The sequence below is a fragment of the Eleutherodactylus coqui genome, chromosome 6 (assembly GCF_035609145.1).
Source record: "Eleutherodactylus coqui strain aEleCoq1 chromosome 6, aEleCoq1.hap1, whole genome shotgun sequence".
NCBI lineage: Eukaryota > Metazoa > Chordata > Amphibia > Anura > Eleutherodactylidae > Eleutherodactylus > Eleutherodactylus coqui.
In genome coordinates this window covers 202,959,429-202,978,015 of record NC_089842.1, presented here as the reverse complement: position 1 = coordinate 202,978,015, position 18,587 = coordinate 202,959,429, and the positions used below count along the sequence as shown (strand labels likewise).

The following is an 18,587-nucleotide window of genomic DNA, read 5'->3' as shown; positions in this document are numbered from 1 at the left end:
AGATAGTTTCCCCCTTTATTTTCCAGCGGCCATAACGTTTTACATGTTTTTTTTTATAAATATAGCTGTACGACAACTTTTATTCTGTGGTTCCGGTTTTCAGTTTTTTTGTAATGTGTTTTTATAGTATTCGCAGTGTGGTATAAATATGTCCCCTTTATTCTACAAGTTATTACGCTTATGACAACACCCAATTTATAGAGCTTTTATTATGTTTAACCACTTTTGTGCAATATACATTTTTTTTCCCTCACAAAAATACTTTCAGTCGACAGAGCCATATCAGGCCTGTTTTTATGGGACAACTTAGAGTCTTTTATTAGTACCATTTTGACGTATATAGGTTTTCTTTTAATTTATTTTTTTATTTCCATTTAGGGGAATGTAAGATGATCAGAAAACTGCTATTTGGGATTTTTTACGTTTTTTTTTTCTTTTGAGAAAAGAGAATTTTTAGTGCTTGATAAATAATGTAAAGTAAAAGGGTCTGTCTTGTGACAAGAAGAACTCAGGAATAATTTGACCCTCAATTCCATCAGTAATTTGCACATCTAGACAACTCCATAGAGGCCATGGTCGAAGTCTCCTTCAAATCTACATCTTTTCCCCTGCTTTCCGGACAAGTTTCCATACATTATACTGCATTGAGTTAGTAAAATAGAGACTATTTCAAGAGGAATTGATTTAGTAAATAAAAATAGCATCACTTATTCAAATAGAAACTGAAAATTTGTGAAAAATTCTGGGAGGGGGCAGAAAATGGTTAAAACAAACAAACAAACAAAAACCACAAACCAATTTATAGTCTCTATTCTCCCACTGATCCAACACCACAGCCGCCATTCTTATTGCAGATCCGTTTTTACTTTGGCTGCAGCAGTCATGTGTATACCTCACTAATAAACAGCTCAAGACCACTGTGGCCAGCGATTGGCTGCAGCGTGTAGGTATATCGAAAGTTATTGCAACAGGCAAAGTAAACACAGACTGGTGAGGACGACGAGAGTGGTGGATTTGGATTTGCAGGAAAATGGAGCAGCAAATATGCTTTAGGCTACATTCACACGGGCAAGATGCACAAAACTAAAAAAAAATAATAAAAGAAAAACCGCAGCACGTTCTAGCTTTAGATGTTTCCTCTAAATGACTTGCCTATTACTTTCAGTGGGACCTTTAACCCCTTCCCTCCATATGATGTAAGGGTACGTCATGGCAGCAGGGTACTTCCCGCAACTGGACGTACCCTTACGTCATGTAGATAGCGCAAGATCATAAGGGATCTCGTGCTATCCAGCAGCGGGAGCCGGCTGTCACTGATAGCTGGCCTCCCGCTGCAAAAGCGGGGGTATACCGGAGATTCGCCACCCACTCTTAACCCCTTTCCTGCCGCGATCTATGTAGATCGTAGTATAGGAAGGGTTCACAGAGGGAGGCATCCTGTATTACCATTGCCTATGATCGCTGTAATAGAAAGTCCTGCAATGCCTTATCACAGCGATCATCGGTGCTACGGTGTAAGTCCCCCAGAGGAACACAAATGGTGAAAGAAAAGAAAAAAAAAACCCTCAAAAAATAAAAATAACTCTTTTTTGGCTTTTTCCCATATTAGCATAAAAAAACAAAAATGTAAAGGAAAATAAAAAAATCCCACATATTTGGTATCGTTGTTTGCGTAACGGTACATATAATAAGTGCAACACTCTTTTTATCCAGTACGGCAAAAAGCGTAAAAAAAGTGAGGCAAAATGCACATTTTTAGCATTTTGCCTTCCAAAAAATGCAATAAGTGATCAAAAAAGCCGTATATACCCCAAAATGGTACCAATAAAAACGACAGTTTGTCTAGCAAAAAATGAGCCCTCACAGAGCTCCGTCCATGGAAAAATAAAAAAGTTACAGGATTTTGAATGCAATGATTTAGGTGGGAAAAAAAAAGATTTCCAAGAAAGGGTTTTCATTGCAGAAAAGTGGAAAAAACCTTAAAGTATAAGAATTTTGGTATTCTTGTAATCGTACCGACCTGCGGAAAAAATGAATGCTGCATAATTAATGCTATAAAAAAAAAAAAAAACTATGGCAGAATTCATGCGTTTTCTCTCGCTGCAATCATAAAAAAAATATAAAAGTTTTACAATATAGTCTATGTACATAAAAATGGCACCAATAAAAACTACAGTTCGACACGCAAAAACAAGCCCTTATACAGCCGTGTCGACGGAAAAATAAAAAAGTTATGGCTTTTGAAAAATGGAGATTAAAATCCAACAAAAATCATTGTGTCCTTAAACCCAAAGTAGGCCATGTCCTTAAGGCGTCGGTCAGACGGGCGTTTTTTCGCGCGATTTGCGGATCGAATAACGGATGCGCATCCGCAAATCACGTGACCGGGGCTGACGAGTCGCTGAAAAATCTGCACCTAGCAGCGTTTTCAGTGAAACAGGCCCGATCAAAGGAGCGCTGTCCGCTGTTCGCCCATTGAATACAGCCGGCTCCATTGAAAGCATTGGGCTGCCGGTGAGTGCTGGATGAATTTTTCGGGAAGGGCTTAAAAATATAAGCCCTTCCCTGAAAAACATCCTGAAATGTGTAAAAAAAAATAAAAAAATAAAAAATTATGATTGTGAGGGCTGTGACCAATCAGAGGCAGCCCATTCAGCAGGCGGGGATTTTAAATCCCCGCCTCCTGAATACTACACAGAGCAGTTCAGGAGAACTGCCGGCCGGACGCGGCTGAACTCCGGCTGTAGGGAAAAGGTGAGTATTTTTTTTTTTTTTTTTTTTTACACATTTCCAGATGCTTTTCAGGGAAGGGCTTATATTTTTAAGCCCTTCCCGAAAATTCATCCCGCGGTTGCTGGCAGCCCATTGCTTTCAATGGAGCCGGCTGTATTGCCGGCTCCATTGAATTTAATGGGCGAACATGGTTCTTCTCTGCCACAGCTGTGGCAGAGGGGAATGATCTTTATAGTATATGTTCTTAATGGGGTCGGCGCTGCTGCCGCCGGCCCCATTGAGCGCTTATATAGAACAGAAGGAATCGCAGAACGATGATAGGCGCGTTCTGCGAAATGTTGTGTCCTATAATTTATCGCATATCTGCATAAAAAGCGGACATGTGACCGATCCCATTGCGAAGCAATGGTTCTATATATGCGCAGATCGCATGCGCATGTGCAAATCGCGCGAAAAAACGCCCGTCTGACCGAGGCCTAAGGGGGAAAGACATCACATGGCACTCGCATGTCGTGCATGCAAGCGTGAGGTTATGTTTCCCTTTGAAATCACTGGGAAACACGTGCCTAATAAATCGCAATTTCGCAAAAGTGATGCAAGGCTTTTTTGAATGAAAAACTCCTCGCATCCGCTGACAAGTGTGATATCAGGCCAGCCGTGTGAATTTAGCCTTAGTTTAATAACCCCTTAAGGACATGGCCTATTCTGAGCTTAAGGATACAGCAATTTTTGGGGGATTTCCATTTCCACTTTTCAAGAGCCATAACTTTTATTTTTTCATCGGCAAGGCTGTATCACAGCTTGTTTGCGTGGGTGGCAAACTATAGTTTTTATTGGTACCATTTTTGGGTGCATATGATGTATTGTAAAATTTTTTTATTTTTTTTAGAGAAGGGAGACAAAACACATTAATGCCATTGTTTAATTATTTAATTTTTTACAGCGTTAATCATACAGCATAAATGACAATACATTTTTTCTGCAGGTCAGTACGATTACAACAATGCCAAAAAAATATTTTTTTTCCTTGTTATTCCACTTTGGCACAATAAAACCCATTTTTTTGGGAAAATATAATTCTTTTTGCATCATTTAGTCGCATAACTTTTTTATTTTTCTACGGACGGAGCTCTATGAGGGCTTGTTTTTTGCATCATGAGTTGTAGTTTTTATTTGTGCCATTTTGGGGTACATATAGCTTTTTTGATTGCTTTTATTGCACTTTTTGTGAGGTAAAACAAATAAAATAAGCATTTTGCCTCCTTTTTACGTTTTGCAGCGCAGGTTATTAGTGTGCTTAAATTATACTACAAGTCGTTATGGACACGATGATACCACATATGTGGGGTCTTACTTACATTAATTTTTTCATACAAATCAGGGAAAATGAGCGAAAGAAAGTTTTGCGCTTTTTTTATGCTTTTTTTTGTTTTTTTTTACACTATTTATGTCCCTGTAGGGGACCTGAACCATAGCAGCTATAATAGGACATTGCAGGACTACTGTACTGCACTGCCCTATCACTTGCAATAGCGATCATAGGCAATGGCAAAGCAGGACTCCTGTATCTGGTGTTCTGTTGCCATGACAACCAGTCGGCCTTTCGTGATTACATCACGGGGGTCCAATGACGTCAGAGGGAGCACCCTCTCTCTGTGAGCCCTTAACATGCCGCGATCTACATAGATAGTGGCATGTAGGGGGTTAACAGCAGGGGGTGGGGGCGCTGTGCTCATGCACCCCCACTGTTGCAGCGGGAGGCTGGCTATCGGTAACAACTGGCTCCCGCTGCCGAATGGCGCGGGCTCCCTTCTGAACCCGCGCCATCCACATGACGTGAAGTTAGGTCATGTTGCGTTAAGTATCCCCGCTGCCATGATGTACCCTTATGTCATACGGCGTTAAGTAGTTGTGCCACAACTACTAATTATGTCCCGCTCTGCCTGTCACTGGGTGGGTAGTCTTCCCCCCTTCTCAGTGACATCACTGTGAATGTGCGTTGGCCAAGCATGCACGGTCAGCACTCTATTCATGTCAATAAGACTGATGGAAATATCCAAGCGGGTGCCGTTCCAGTATCTCCACAGTCCCATTGAAAGAGAGTGGAGTGCATGTGTGCCTCCTGACCTGTGCTCTATTAAGTCTTTTCCTCACTGTAAGGGAGTGCAGTAACCCTGCGTTGGGGAGGACGGGGGAAACGGGAGCCCCGTTCTTGAGATCAGCAGGGAATTCAGTGGTGAGACCCCCACTGATCAGTAAGTTATTACCTATCCTGTGGATGGGGTATATATTCTAATTGTGGCACAACCCCTTTATTGCGCCCTCCAGAATTTTTCACTAACTGAAGACCCTGTATTTTCACATAGGGGGCACATATGCTGTGGAATTTTCACATGGAAGATTCATATCATTTATAGTACAAGCCGTGTGTCATCCACGTGGTGTGGAAGAAAGCCAAGCAGATTCCACAGTGGAAATGCCACAATCAGCAATATCTCCACCTGCGTTTTGAAGGGCGGAAAACATTTGTTTAACCCCTTCCCGTTCCAGGGCGTAAGTTTACGTCCTGGCAGTGGGGTACTTCCCATAACAGGGCGTAAACTTACGTCCTGGGGATAGCGCGAGATCACATATGATCTCACACTATCCCGCAGTGGGAGCCAGCTGTTAGTCACAGCCGGCCTCCCGCTGCAACAGCGGAGGGACATCGGAGATGCTCCCCCCGCTGTTAACCCCTTCCCTGCCACGATCTAAGTAGATCGCGGCAGGGAAAGAGTTCACAGAGGGAGCGAGAGCCCAGCCTGTCGCCATGGCAACAGGACGCCAGACACAGGCGTAATGTAGTGCCAATGGCTATGATTGCTGTATAAGCGATAAGGCATGGCAGGGCAGTAGCGATCACAGCGATCAGCAGTACTGTGGTGAAAGTCCCCCGGGGGGACACAAGTTGTGTGAAAAAAAAAAAAGATTAAAAAAATGCATTAAAAAAAAAGAACCACTTTTTTAATGCTTTTTCTCATATTAGCATAAAAAAGGTTACAACCCTCCCCCCACATATTTGATATTGTCGCGTCCATAACGACGCGTACAATAAGCTGCACATACTTTTGACTCTGCACGGAAAAAAGCGTAAAAAAAACGCTAAAAAACTGAGGCAAAATGCAAATGTTTAGCATTTTGCCTCCCTAAAAACGCAATAAAAGTGATCAAAAAATCCGTATGTACCCCAAAATGGTGCCAATAAAAACTACAGCTCGTCTCGCAAGTAGTAAGCCCTCACAGAGCTCCGTACATAATAAAAATAAGTTATAGGACTTTGAATGCAGCGATTTAGGGAAAAAAAAAAAAGAAAAAAGATTTGCAAAAAAGTGTTTTTATTGCAGAAAAGTGGAAAAACCTAAAAAAATTTAAGAATTTTAGTATCGTTGTAACCGTACCGAGCCGCAGAAAAAAAATGGATTGTATCATTTATGCTGCATGATTAACGTTGGAAAAAAAATAAAATCTAAGGGAGAATTGATGCGTTTTCTCTCCCTGCGATCATAAAAAAAAAAATAAATAAAAGTTTTACAATATAGTCAAATGTACCGAAAAGTGGCACCGATAAAAACTACAGTTCGCCGCGCAAAAAACGAGCCCTTATACGGCCGCGTCGACGGAAAAATAAAAAAGTTATGACTTTTGATAAATGGGAAAGAAAATCCGCCAAAAATCATTGCGTCCTTAAGCCCAAAATAGGCTATGTCATTAAGGGGTTAATATACTGGTGGAAACTGCAAGTGTTACACCCAGAGTTGCAGAAAATGTATGAAACTTAGATCATAGTCCCTCCATATGAAGGATATTGATTAGTTAAAAATTCAATGAACTACAAGTAGGGAAATTTATTAAACAAAATACTACGTTGTTTTAGTTTAGAAGTCATCAAGTTTGTTATACAAGAAGGTCCTTTTTTGTCCACAGATTGTTGGTGACCAGGTATGCCAAATATTAGCAACCTTACACCCATTATATCTGACTTTGAGAGAGGTTGCATAACATACATGTTCGAAATGGGGCCTCATGTTGTGAAATCTCCAGAAGAACGGGTTATAGTGCAATGTCCATACAGAGAGCAGTCACTCGACGGACACAGGAAGGCAGCAGTACTGGCAGAACTGGTGCAGGTCTAGACAGAAGGACAACGCAACGTGAAGACCGTCAAAGTGTACGGATGTCAGTTGTTGATTGATGGGCCACTGTGGCACAGATCTGAGCGGAGGTTGGAGTTAGTCACCCCACAAACAATTGGGGACAGCAGATGGAACCCATTATAGTGAATGTTTTCCGTCCGGCGCCGTTTAGTTCCGTCCAGAAAAGGAACAGTTTGGCCACAAATGTAAACCTATTGCTAAAAGCTGGGCCTTCTCGGACCCCCATGAAGTGTGTTTCGTTAACCAGATTTCACTGTCCGCAGCAACTAACCTGGTATACTGCTAGACGCAACTAGACAGTGGAGAACAGTTGTGTTTAGTGACATGTCCCAATTCTGTCTGGAGCAAAGTGGTTTGGAGACAGGACCTACTCTGCTTTGATTTGATTTCAGAGCGACACAGGTACAACTCCTGGACTCATGGTTTGGGGTGGTGGCAGGGGGCTATCAGTTATGACAGCAGGACCGAGTTGGTGGTTGTTGAAGGCACAATGGCAGCTCATAAGTTTGTGGACAGAGTGGTACGCCCTTTTGTCATACCCTTCATGACCACCTTATGTCCAAATACTGAAGCCATCACGAGACACGGCATGCAAGGTGTCACGACCATGGAATGGCCCGAGCAGTCACCAGCTTTCTCCCCAATAGAGCATGCCTGGCATGCCATAGGTAGGTACATTACGTCATATGGCCACCCACCATAAACTGTACAACAACTGACTACAAGTCATGGCGGCATAGAGAGATCCAACAAGATATCCAAACACTTATTAATTCAATGCCTGCAAGGATCCAAGAGTGTAAAGGCGCTCATGGTGGACCGACTGCTTACTGACACCCGACAGTAATAAACTTTGCTTGATTTCATTCCAATTTACTATTGTTGATTCTGGGTATGACTCACGTTTTATGAAATTTCACCAATTCTTGATGTAACACTTTCAATTTCCATCAGTGTAGTAGCCTAACAGAAGAGCATACAGCACTAATCTAACACATTTGTTCCCAGTAAATGGATATCTGAAGAACTGAACAGAGGAGATCTCAACAATGACCCCTGCTATATATTAATACACAGCTGTGACCCATCAGAGTGCATTGAGCCACAGACTGCTTGAACAGGTTGCATCACATTGTCGATTAATCATGTGGTTTGTATGTGCAAATAAAACAAACATAAAATATATTTCCAGCTCCATTACTCCTATTATCATTCACAATTCCACTTTAGTAAGATCAATCAAAGGAGGCGATCAATAAGAGATAGGCCGGCTGAACAGGGGCATAATTTAAATTGCAGAATCGGGAGTGGGCGTCCACCTCCGGATTCCGCAGTAAATACCACCCCCATAGCATGCTATGGAAAAGCACCTTTTCCTGCACACAAGCGGAAATCAATGGCGATTTTCCGCTGGCGGAGGAAAAGTTGCAGCATGCTTCATTATTAAGCGGATTCTACACAGACAGCTTCCATTTAACTCAATGGAAGCCATCCAACCCACGGCCCTTCCGCAATGACATTGCGGAAAGGTTGCTGGTACCCGCGTCATTGCCCAGCAACAGCGCAGGAAAAGCAGGGATTTATATATAAAAAAACAAAAACACAATTAAAAAAAAAACACCCTGTACTGCGCGTGTCTGTGTGAACAATCAGCAGTACAGAAAAAGAAGAAAAGAAAGGTAAGCGCCGAAGCCAGCTGGGCACAGGGTTGGATTGCACCGCAGGCTCACGCATGTGGAGTCCGACCCGGTCGCATGCAGCCAGCCTTATAAAAGGGAACTTCTAGAAATACAGTTTCCAAATATACCAGAATAAAATCACTGATAACCTGTAAAGCGTCATTTTTACTCAAATAGTAAAACTTCATGAACGCTTACCTTGTTAAGTTCTTCTATTCGTCTTATCAGGTAAGGGTTGCTTGAGGAGTTTTCAAAGTAAACATAATCTGAAAAATAGATGTGATAAAATGATCAAAGCGCTCACAGGGGAGCATTAGAATTCACCATAAATTCTACGGCACATTAGTGTAACAGTGTGAAAGTGTGGTTTTCACATCTGCATCGGAGCCTGCGGCATGCAGCGCTTTTTTCATCCATCCAAAAGCCGGGCGGAAAGCGAACAGACCCCATTATATTCAATGGGGTTTGCCCGGCGCTGTTTGGTTCTGTCCTAACACGGGATCCTGAATGGAGCAAGAAAACAGAATCCCCAGCGCATCCCCTCAGCCTATTTCTCCCGAAATATTGATTCAGAAGACGACAAAAAAAGCAATGAGGGCGAGCCAATTTTCCTCATTTTCAAAGGGAAAAAAAAAAATACATTCCAGACTCCAATCTGGCAATCAGAATAACGCTTGGATCACCAACCCTTCTGAAGTAATCAGCAACTATAACATGTAACATTGTTACCCTCCCGGAAAACGTCCAAGCCACTCTTGTAGTCTTTTAGAAGTATTTTACTCTGCTGGAAAATATTTAATAGGACGTGGTAATATTACTGCATCTTTCCTGTAGCAAGTGGTGCAGCGCAAATTTTCCCCCTCACCCCAGGATTAACCCTATCAAAAAAAGTTGAGCCTTGTCACACATCTACTGTTAACTGTGATAGTAACTCCCATTGAAGTGAATGGGAACTCCGCCTGCAATACCAAACTTAGCCACTGCAGAGAGAATTGGAGCTGTCTGCTTCCGTTAGATAACAGGTCTATGCATGAGTGCATTGCCCCAGTAAACAGCTAATCTGCAGGAGTCCCTGGAAGAGGATAAACCATCAATAAATGGCAGCTCGACAATCAAATTTGGTACATTATAGATTTTTTTTCTCCTTTTACTCTCTGCCGCTGCTTGGGCAACTGGGGGGAGCAGAGCAGGACATGGGGGCAGTGACAACAGCAAAGAGAGCCAAACAAAAAAAAACAAAACCTGTTTCCAGATGTGTACCCGCCTCACATCAATGACAGGAGTGCTGGGTCACTACAAGCAGAAATCTGCATTGAGCACCCAAACTTTTAAACCAAAATTAAAAAAAAAAATGATTAGGACAGTTTGTCTAAGTCCCCATAGGAGACTTGAACTGGTGACCATCTGATCGCATGTACAATATACTGCAATTCTTCTGTATTGCAGAATATCATACATTTGCAGGCACTCTATTAAGCCCTGCCACAGGAAGGGCTTAAAAGGAAGATATGCACCAAATGACAACCGTGATCTTGCTGCTTGAGGGCCGTTTAGATGACAGGAGGCGCCCCGATCCCTCCGTCAGTACTAACAGCAGCATTTAAATGGCCCATCAGTGCCAGGATTAATGGCTGGGTTGGAGTTCGTAACAATTCTGGCTCTTGCAGATAGGTGTCAGCTGCCAAAGACAGCAGTATATGGAGAGAGTTCCATTAAAGCCAAAGACCAGGAGGACTGTGGGTGCTGCAGCGCTGGATCATTGAGGGAAACAAGAGTGCAATTTTTTTTTTGTTTTTTTTTAATTATTTTAACAAACTTCCACCCATTTTAATATTAAAAACACACTTGGACAAGTCCTTCATGCCCAATGTCCACGGGCGGGTATGAAATGTGGAGTCTGCGTGGATGATCCGCAATTCAAGGCGCCCATATGAAGACATGGGCGTCCGCAGCTTTATTAAAGCATGTAGATTTGTTTTGCGGACCTTCTGGTCCGGAAAACAAATATCAGCATGCTCTATTTTGCTACGTTTCCTGCACAGACTACTTCCATTGAAGTCCATGGAAGCCGTCCGATCTGCTCGCAGCTGACACTGCGGACGGGCCGCGGATCCTGCGAGAAAGCAGGAGATTTAAATAAAAAAAAATATATATAAAAAATACTGTACTGCGCATGTCCAATGGCAAGCCTTGAGGACCATGCACAGTACAGCAAACCCGGAAACAGTGAGGTCTGCGGGTGGACATGAGGCCTTAATGAAAAAATATATCATACTTGTATATGCCTACAGAACCTAGGCGGACCTGTGTGTCTCCATGGTTATAAACTACAAACCAACCCCGTGTACTAACATACATTGCATAGGTTACCGAGAAGTAGGAGACAAATGGTGGGGAGGACTGCAGGCACTGTAACCCGATGACTGCTCTGCACAGGCCTTGTAGACCCAAAACTTTAGGAACCTTTTAATTAGTCAGACAAATATGCAATAATTGGGAACATGTAGGAGGCTGCTAAAACTTTTATTCAACCATCATGTATAATATTTGGTCACTACAGCACCCCATGGACAGAGACAGACACTGAGGAGACTGAAATTAGCATCTCACCAACAGATAATAAAGTGACACTTTGTTGAGGTGTTTTTAAACGGAACGCATCAATACCCGAACAGCAAATGATAATTGTTCGCTTTTTGCTCATCGTTCATTGTATGCAGTAGAGATGAGCGAGTGTACTCGTCCGAGCTAGATGCTCGTTCGAGTATTAGGGTACTCGAGATGCTCGTTACTCGAGGCGAGCACCACGCGATGTTTGAGTCAATTCCATTTCCTTCCTTGAAAGTTGTGCGCCATTTTCTGGCCAATTGAAACGCAGGGAAGGCATTACAACTTCCTCCTGTGACGTTCCAGCCCTATCCCACCCCCCGTGCAGTGAGTGGCTGGCGAGATTAAGTGACTGTTGAGTATTTAAAGTGGAGCCGCCCGCAGCTCGCCACAGACACACTGGGAGAGATCAGGGACAGTGCTGGTGCTGCTATAGGGAAAGTGTTAGTGTAGGATCCTGTGTACAAGAACCCCAACGGTCCTTCTTAGGGCCACATCTGACCGTGTGCATTACTGTTGTGGCTGCTGGTAGCAGTTTTGCATTTTTTTTTTGTTTATCGGGCGTGCAGCCCCATTACAGCTATAGCGTTCTCAGGCTGCAGTCTGTACTACATAGTATAGGGACAGCGTTGCTAAGATAGGGAGAGTGGTAGTGTAGGATCCAGTGTACAAGAACCCCAACGGTCCTTCTTAGGGCTACCTGTGACCGTGTGCATTTTACAGGTTGTCTGATGGGAGTTGTAGTCCATCACTATTCCACTTAGGCCTGTTTGCGGCCTTCCTGACTATTTTTTTCTGCCTGGAGTTTGCCTTACTATACTGCTCTCAACGACAAAGTCTACGCACATAATTCCAAGATTATTTACACCGGCTTGTGTCTGCAGTGAATTAGAGACGCACAGCATACGGCCACAGCGACTGATAGAGGGAAAGTGATATACACACTATATAGCCTGTATTCTTTGACCAAAAAAAACAAAAAGCTCCTCAGTTGGGCTACCTTTGACGGTTTAAATTTTACTGGGTGTCTGGTGGGAGTTTAAGTCCATCACTATTGCACAGTTAGGACTGTTTGCGGCCTTCCTGACTATTTTTTTTCTGCCTGGAGTTTGCCTTACTATAACGCTCTCAGCGACAAAGTCTACGCACATAATTCCAAGATTATACACCGGCCTGTGTCTGCAGTGAATTTGACGCTCAGTGTACGGCCAACACAGGTACTTATAGAGGAAAAAGTGATATACACAGTATATAGCCTGTCTTTTTTAAAAAAAAAAACCAAAAAGCCAAATGCTCCTTCGTTGGGCTACCTCTTACCGTCTGCATTTTACTGGGTGCCTGGTGGGAGTTTTGGTGCATCACTATTGCATTGCTAGGCCTGTTTGCGGCCTTCCTTCCATTTTTTTCTGCCTGGAGTTAGCGTTACAATTCCGCTCTCTGCGTGAAAGTGTACGCTTATAATTCTATAATTATTTACAGCGGTCTGTGTCTGCTTTATTCGTAATCCTCCATGCTGATGGGTAGGGGTCGAGGATGCGGAGTTCCAAGTGAGGGTGTGGGCACAGGCCGAGTTCCTGGTCCAGGTGCATCCCAGCCGGGTGCTGCGGGATTAGGAGAGAGGCAAGTTTCTGGGGTCCCCAGCTTCATATCACAATTTATGGGTCCGCATGGTAGACCTTTATTGCAAACAGAGCAGTGTGAGCAGGTCCTGTCGTGGATGTCAGAAAATGCATCCAGCAATGTATCGGGCACCCAGTCTTCTACGCAGTCCACTGCCTAAACTCCGAATCCTTTGGCTGCTGCTCCTCCTTCCTCACAGCCTATACTGCTGCTACAAAAATGGTACTGGGGTCTGCATATGCTTCTGCTACATAAATGTTACAGGGGTCTGCTGATACTGCTGCTACAGAAATGTTACAGGGGTCTCCGTATACTGCTGCTAGAGAAATGTTACTGGGGTCTGTCTATACTTCTGCTACATAAATGTTACAGGGGTCTGCCTATGCTGCTGCTAGAGAAATATTACTGGGGTCTGCCTATACTGCTGCTAGACAAAATGTTACTTTGGGCTGCCAATACTTCTACTACAGAAATGGTACTGGGGTCTGCCTATACTGCTGCTACAGAAATGTTCCTGGGGTCTGTTTATACCTTTGCTACAGGAATGTTACAGCGGTCTGTCTATACTATGGGTGCACTAAGTCTTCCCATCGCGGTGTTTTACCTATGTGGCACAGATAATACAGTGACTGACTAGGCCAGAATTGCTGGCCGAGGCCAAGTTGCTTGGCGGAGCGAAACTCTCCCATTGTTGGGCACTCCGATTTCTTCTTGTGTAATGCCATCTTTGAGTTCCTTGGCCTAGCCTATGCTGTAAGTGCACAAAGACTGCCCCATCCAGTGTTGAGCCATCCAGGTTGCGACACATGAATTTCCCGTTGCTATGTAACTCAGGGCACCTTCGGTCACAAAGGTGGAGGCTTGGAATCGAGCCTGACCCTGCTAACGTGCTTCCCACACAGACTACAGCGGGTCCTGGTCATGGTGTCTTGTAATGCCACCTCCTCCTCCTGCTTGGGGTCAGGGGATCAGCACTGGGCATCATGTATTTTCTCCCGTGTTACCACAGTTATCTGAGACACTGGTTTGGGCCAAAGAAGAGGAGCGTTACTGCATTAATGTGACAGGGGTCTGCCTACACTGCTGCTACACAAATGTGACAGGGGTCTGCCTACACTGCTGCTACACAAATGTGACAGGGGTCTGCCTACACTGCTGCTACACAAATGTGACAGGGGTCTGCCTACACTGCTGCTACACAAATGTGACAGGGGTCTGCCTACACTGCTGCTACACAAATGTGACAGGGGTCTGCCTACACTGCTGCTACACAAATGTGACAGGGGTCTGCCTACACTGCTGCTACACAAATGTGACAAGGGTCTGCCTACACTGCTGCTACACAAATGTGACAAGGGTCTGCCTACACTGCTGCTACACAAATGTGACAGGGGTCTGCCTACAGTGCTGCTACACAAATGTGACAGGGGTCTGCCTACACTGCTGCTACACAAATGTGACAGGGGTCTGCCTACACTGCTGCTACACAAATGTGACAGGGGTCTGCCTACACTGCTGCTACACAAATGTGACAGGGGTCTGCCTACACTGCTGCTACACAAATGTGACAGGGGTCTGCCTATATTGCTGCTACACAAATGTTACAGGGGTCTGCCTATACTTCAGCTGCAGAAATGTTACAGGGGTCTGCCTACACTGCTGCTACACAAATGTTACAGGGGGTCTGCCTATATTGCTGCTACACAAATGTTACAGGGGTCTGCCTATACTTCAGCTGCAGAAATGTTACAGGGGTCTGCCTACACTGCTGCTACACAAATGTTACAGGGGTCTGCCTATACTGTTACTACAGAAATGTTACTGGGGTCTGCCTATACTGTTACTACTGAAATGTTACTGGGGTCTCCCTAGACTTCTGCAACATAACTGTTACTGGGGTCAGCTTATACCTTTACTACAGGAATATTACAGGGGTCTGTGTTCTACCTATCTGGCCCCCAAAAAAACACTGACTGACTAGGGCATAAAATTTCCTATTGCCTGTGTTCCCCAACCCCTGCACCTCCTGTACCACCCCCAACCCATTTGTGTCTAACCCAATGTATCTCACATTGTAATTGTTGCAATTGTTGTATTGTTTTGCATTTATCCATGCCTGAAAGCGCTACGGAATAAGTTGGCGCTATACAAATAAAGATTATTATTATTATTATTGGAGTGTGGGCCGAAGCCAACATGTATTTTCTCTCAATACCACAGCTTGATTTTGCCTGTGGAGGCAAAATTCAAGGTGGAGGCGCGGAACCGAGCCTGACCCTGGGCCCGTTAACGTGCTTCCCACACAAAATATTGCGAGTCCTGGTCATGCTGTCTTGGCCTTGTAATGCCACCTCCTCCTCCCGCTTGGGGTCAGGGGATCAGCAACGCGCATCATGTATTTTCTCTCGTGTTACCAGAGTTATCGGAGAAACTTGTTTGGCCCAAAGGAGGGGAGCGTAACTGCATTAACATTACAGGGGTCTGCCTATACTTCAACTGCAGAAATGTTACAGGAGTCTGCCAATACTGCTGCTACATAAATGTTTCTGGGGTCTGCGTATAGTGCTGCAAATAAAATGTTACTGGGGTCTGTCTATACTGTTACTACTGAAATGTTACTGGGCTCTGCCTATACTGCTGCTACGGAAATGTTACTGGGGTCTGTCTATACTGTTATTACTGAAATGTTACTAATACTGGGCTCTGCCTATACTGCTGCTATGGAAATGTTACTGGGATCTGTCTATACTGTTACAACTGAAATGTTACTGGGCTCTGCCTATACTGCTGCAACTGAAATGTTACTGGGGTCTGTCTATACTGTAACTACAGAAATGTTACTGGGGTCTACCTAGACTTCTGCAACATAACTGTTAGTGGGGTCAGCTTATACCTTTGCTACAGGAATATTACAGGGGTCTGTGCATAGTATGGGTGCACTAAGTTTTCCCATTGCGGTGTTCTACGTATCTGGCCCCCCCAAAAAACCCAGCCTGACTAGGGCATGCAGTGTGGGCCGAAGCCAACCTGTATCTTATCTCACGTTACCTCAGCTATCCGGGGCACTGGAATGGGATTAATTTATGTACCGTCGGTGGCTTTCTGGGACCCACCCATGCTGTGGGTGCACACAGACTTCCCATAGCGGAGTTGTACCTGCCTGGGACTATGAAAAAACCCAGCCTGACTAGGGCATGCAGTGTGGGCCAAAGCCAACCTGTATTTTATCTCACGTTACCTTAGCTATCCGGGGCACTGCATTGGGACAAACAAGAGGAGCGATACAGCGCGAATGAGACGTTCACAGCTACGCTAGCATTGGAGTCCGCTCCGATTGCTGAGGGTTTGTGCAGAGGCCTATGTCTTGGATGCAGTGAAAGTCCGCCTCCTGCCTACGATTGCTGAAGCTGTTGGCCAAGGCCTATGCCCCAGGGGAACTGCGACTGCGCCAGGTTGGGGCTGCGCAACTTTTCCCTGGCTAATCCAGTCATTGGAGCGGGGAAAGAAAACGTAACTGATTTACTGAGCCCGTCGCAGATGAACTAGCATCGAAGTCCGCTTTATGCCCGCGTTTGCTGAGGGTGTGGGCTGAGGCCTATGTCCCGGGGGAAGTGCAAGTACGCCAGGTTGGGGCTGTGGAGCTTTTTCCTGCTAATCCAGTCATTGGAGCGGTGAAAGGAAAGCTAACTGATTTAATGAGCCCTTCGCAGATGAACTAGCATCGAAGTCCGCTTCACGCCTACGATTGCTGAAGCTGTGGGCCGAGGCCTATGTCGTCGGCGCGGTGCAAGTCTGCCATGTTTGGCCGCTCTGATTTATTTATTGTTCATGTCTTGGGTTGCCTAGGACCCACCTATGCTGTTGGTGAACATTTAGTTCCCATCGCGGTGTTTGACCTGTCTGGCACAAAGACACTGACTGACTTGGGTAGGGGGCAGAGTGCAGATGGCTTTCCCCTGGCGGTGTCGATTGAGCTATGCGACACCTAGACAGAATGAATACTGTGTGTGCACATGGATTCCCCATAGCTATGTAACTCATGCCCACGTTTGCAGCTCCTGACGGAGGTGGCACAGGATTGGAATGAAGATCGAACGTCAATTTCTCATTGATTCTCTACAGCATTGTGGGCCATCGCCCCGCCCCTTTTAAAGAGGGTCGCTATCTGGCCCTGCCAACCCTCTGCAGTGTGTGCCTCTGGTTCCTCCTCATGGCAGACGCACTTATAAATAGACATGAGGGTGGTGCGGCTATGCAGCCAGCGTGTGGCATGAGGGCAGCTGAAGGCTGCGCAGGGACACTTTTGTGTGCGCTGCGGACGCAGGGTCGTGCGGGAGGGGGGGGGGGGGGGTTGGGCAGCATGTTACCCAGGAGAAGAGGCAGTGGTGTGTCCCGCAGGCAGTGCTTGTGCAGGGTTGGAGGTAGTGTGGGGCTTAGCTAAGGTGTGCCTTGCTAATGAGGGTTTGTCCGAAGTAAAAATTGTTAGGGACGGGGGGGGGGGGGCTCACTCTTGCCACTATTGTGGCTTAACAGTGGGACCTGGGAGCCTGAGATGCAGCCCAGCATGTTGCCCCTCACCTGCTCTATCAGTTTCTGTGTCGTTTCCATCACTTTCTTGGGTTTTCCAGATTTTCACAAATGAAAACCTTAGCGGAGCATCGGTCATATACAAAAATGCTCGAGTCGCCCATTGACTTTAATGGGGTTGGTTACTCGAAACGAACTCTCGAGCAACCAGCACCCGAGCATTTTGGTGCTCGCTTATCTCTAGTATGCAGGCATAAAACCATTGTTGGCTCGTTCAATGATCATTCGGTTTAAGCAGCACTCGTTCAGTCCCACTCATTCAGTTATACAGTGAATAGGAACGACTGAACGGTTTTTTGATTAAAACAAGCCAACAATGTATCTGCCTGTCTAAACAGAGTGTACAAAAGCGAATGAGCTAGAGATGTATTGGCCTGTCTAAACAGAGTGGACGAGAGCGAACGAGTTAACGATTACATTATTTTCTCATTCATGCGATAAATCGGCTCGTCCATGATGCCGCCATGAGAGGAACACATGTGGCTGCAGGAGGTCCTGAACATATCGCTAAGCTGTCATTGTCCCTCAAAACTATTACTAAAGGGGACTGACTGTTGTATGTGCCCAGACCATCACACCAGCAGGGGCCAGTGTGCCGCTCCACAGCAAAGGCAGGATTGAGGCGCTCATCACTAGATCTTCAGACGCGAACACGGCCGTCGTCAGCGCCCAAACTAAACCTGGATTCGTGCCACCGAAATCAACCTGGGTTTCTCTCTGCAGCAGTCCAGTTTAGTCCCTCAGGACAGCTCTACAAACAGAGGCGATGGTAGGTGTCAAAGGCCGCACATGTACTGGGGGCCATGTGACCAAATGTCCTTCAGCCAAGTGCCTGGAAGTGGTTCCTACAGACACAGGGACCGGTAACAATGGCGCCACCTGTCTCTACATGGTAGACAACTGAACAGTTGGAGCTGCTGATGCTTGTTGGACGATCAGATGCTCCTCTCTACTGGTGGTTTGTAGGGAGCGTCCTGATCCCAGTCGCCTTGTGTGCCCTCACATATCCACTGGTCCCAACACCTCTTAACAGTCTGGTCAAAACGATCGGTGGGGGACAACTCATCGATACGACCATGCAGCTCCTCACATACCAAAAATGCGACCCTCTCAGATTGTGGTAACAGGGCGAAATCTCTTCTCAGCGTCGTAGAGGCGTCTAGTGGTC

The 18,587-nt window shown here is 45.3% G+C and overlaps 1 protein-coding gene across 9 annotated transcripts in view; it reads right to left on the bottom strand.

Moving 5' to 3' along the window:
• Window positions 1-18,587, bottom strand: part of MTA1 (metastasis associated 1) — a 203,744-nt gene that overhangs the window by 138,983 nt on the left and 46,174 nt on the right. For all 9 annotated transcript variants that reach the window (XM_066608606.1, XM_066608608.1, XM_066608607.1 and 6 more), the window contains exon 2: window positions 8,804-8,871. In XM_066608606.1, coding sequence (XP_066464703.1) covers window positions 8,804-8,871 — 68 coding nt within the window. The remainder of the gene's footprint in view (window positions 1-8,803; window positions 8,872-18,587) is intronic.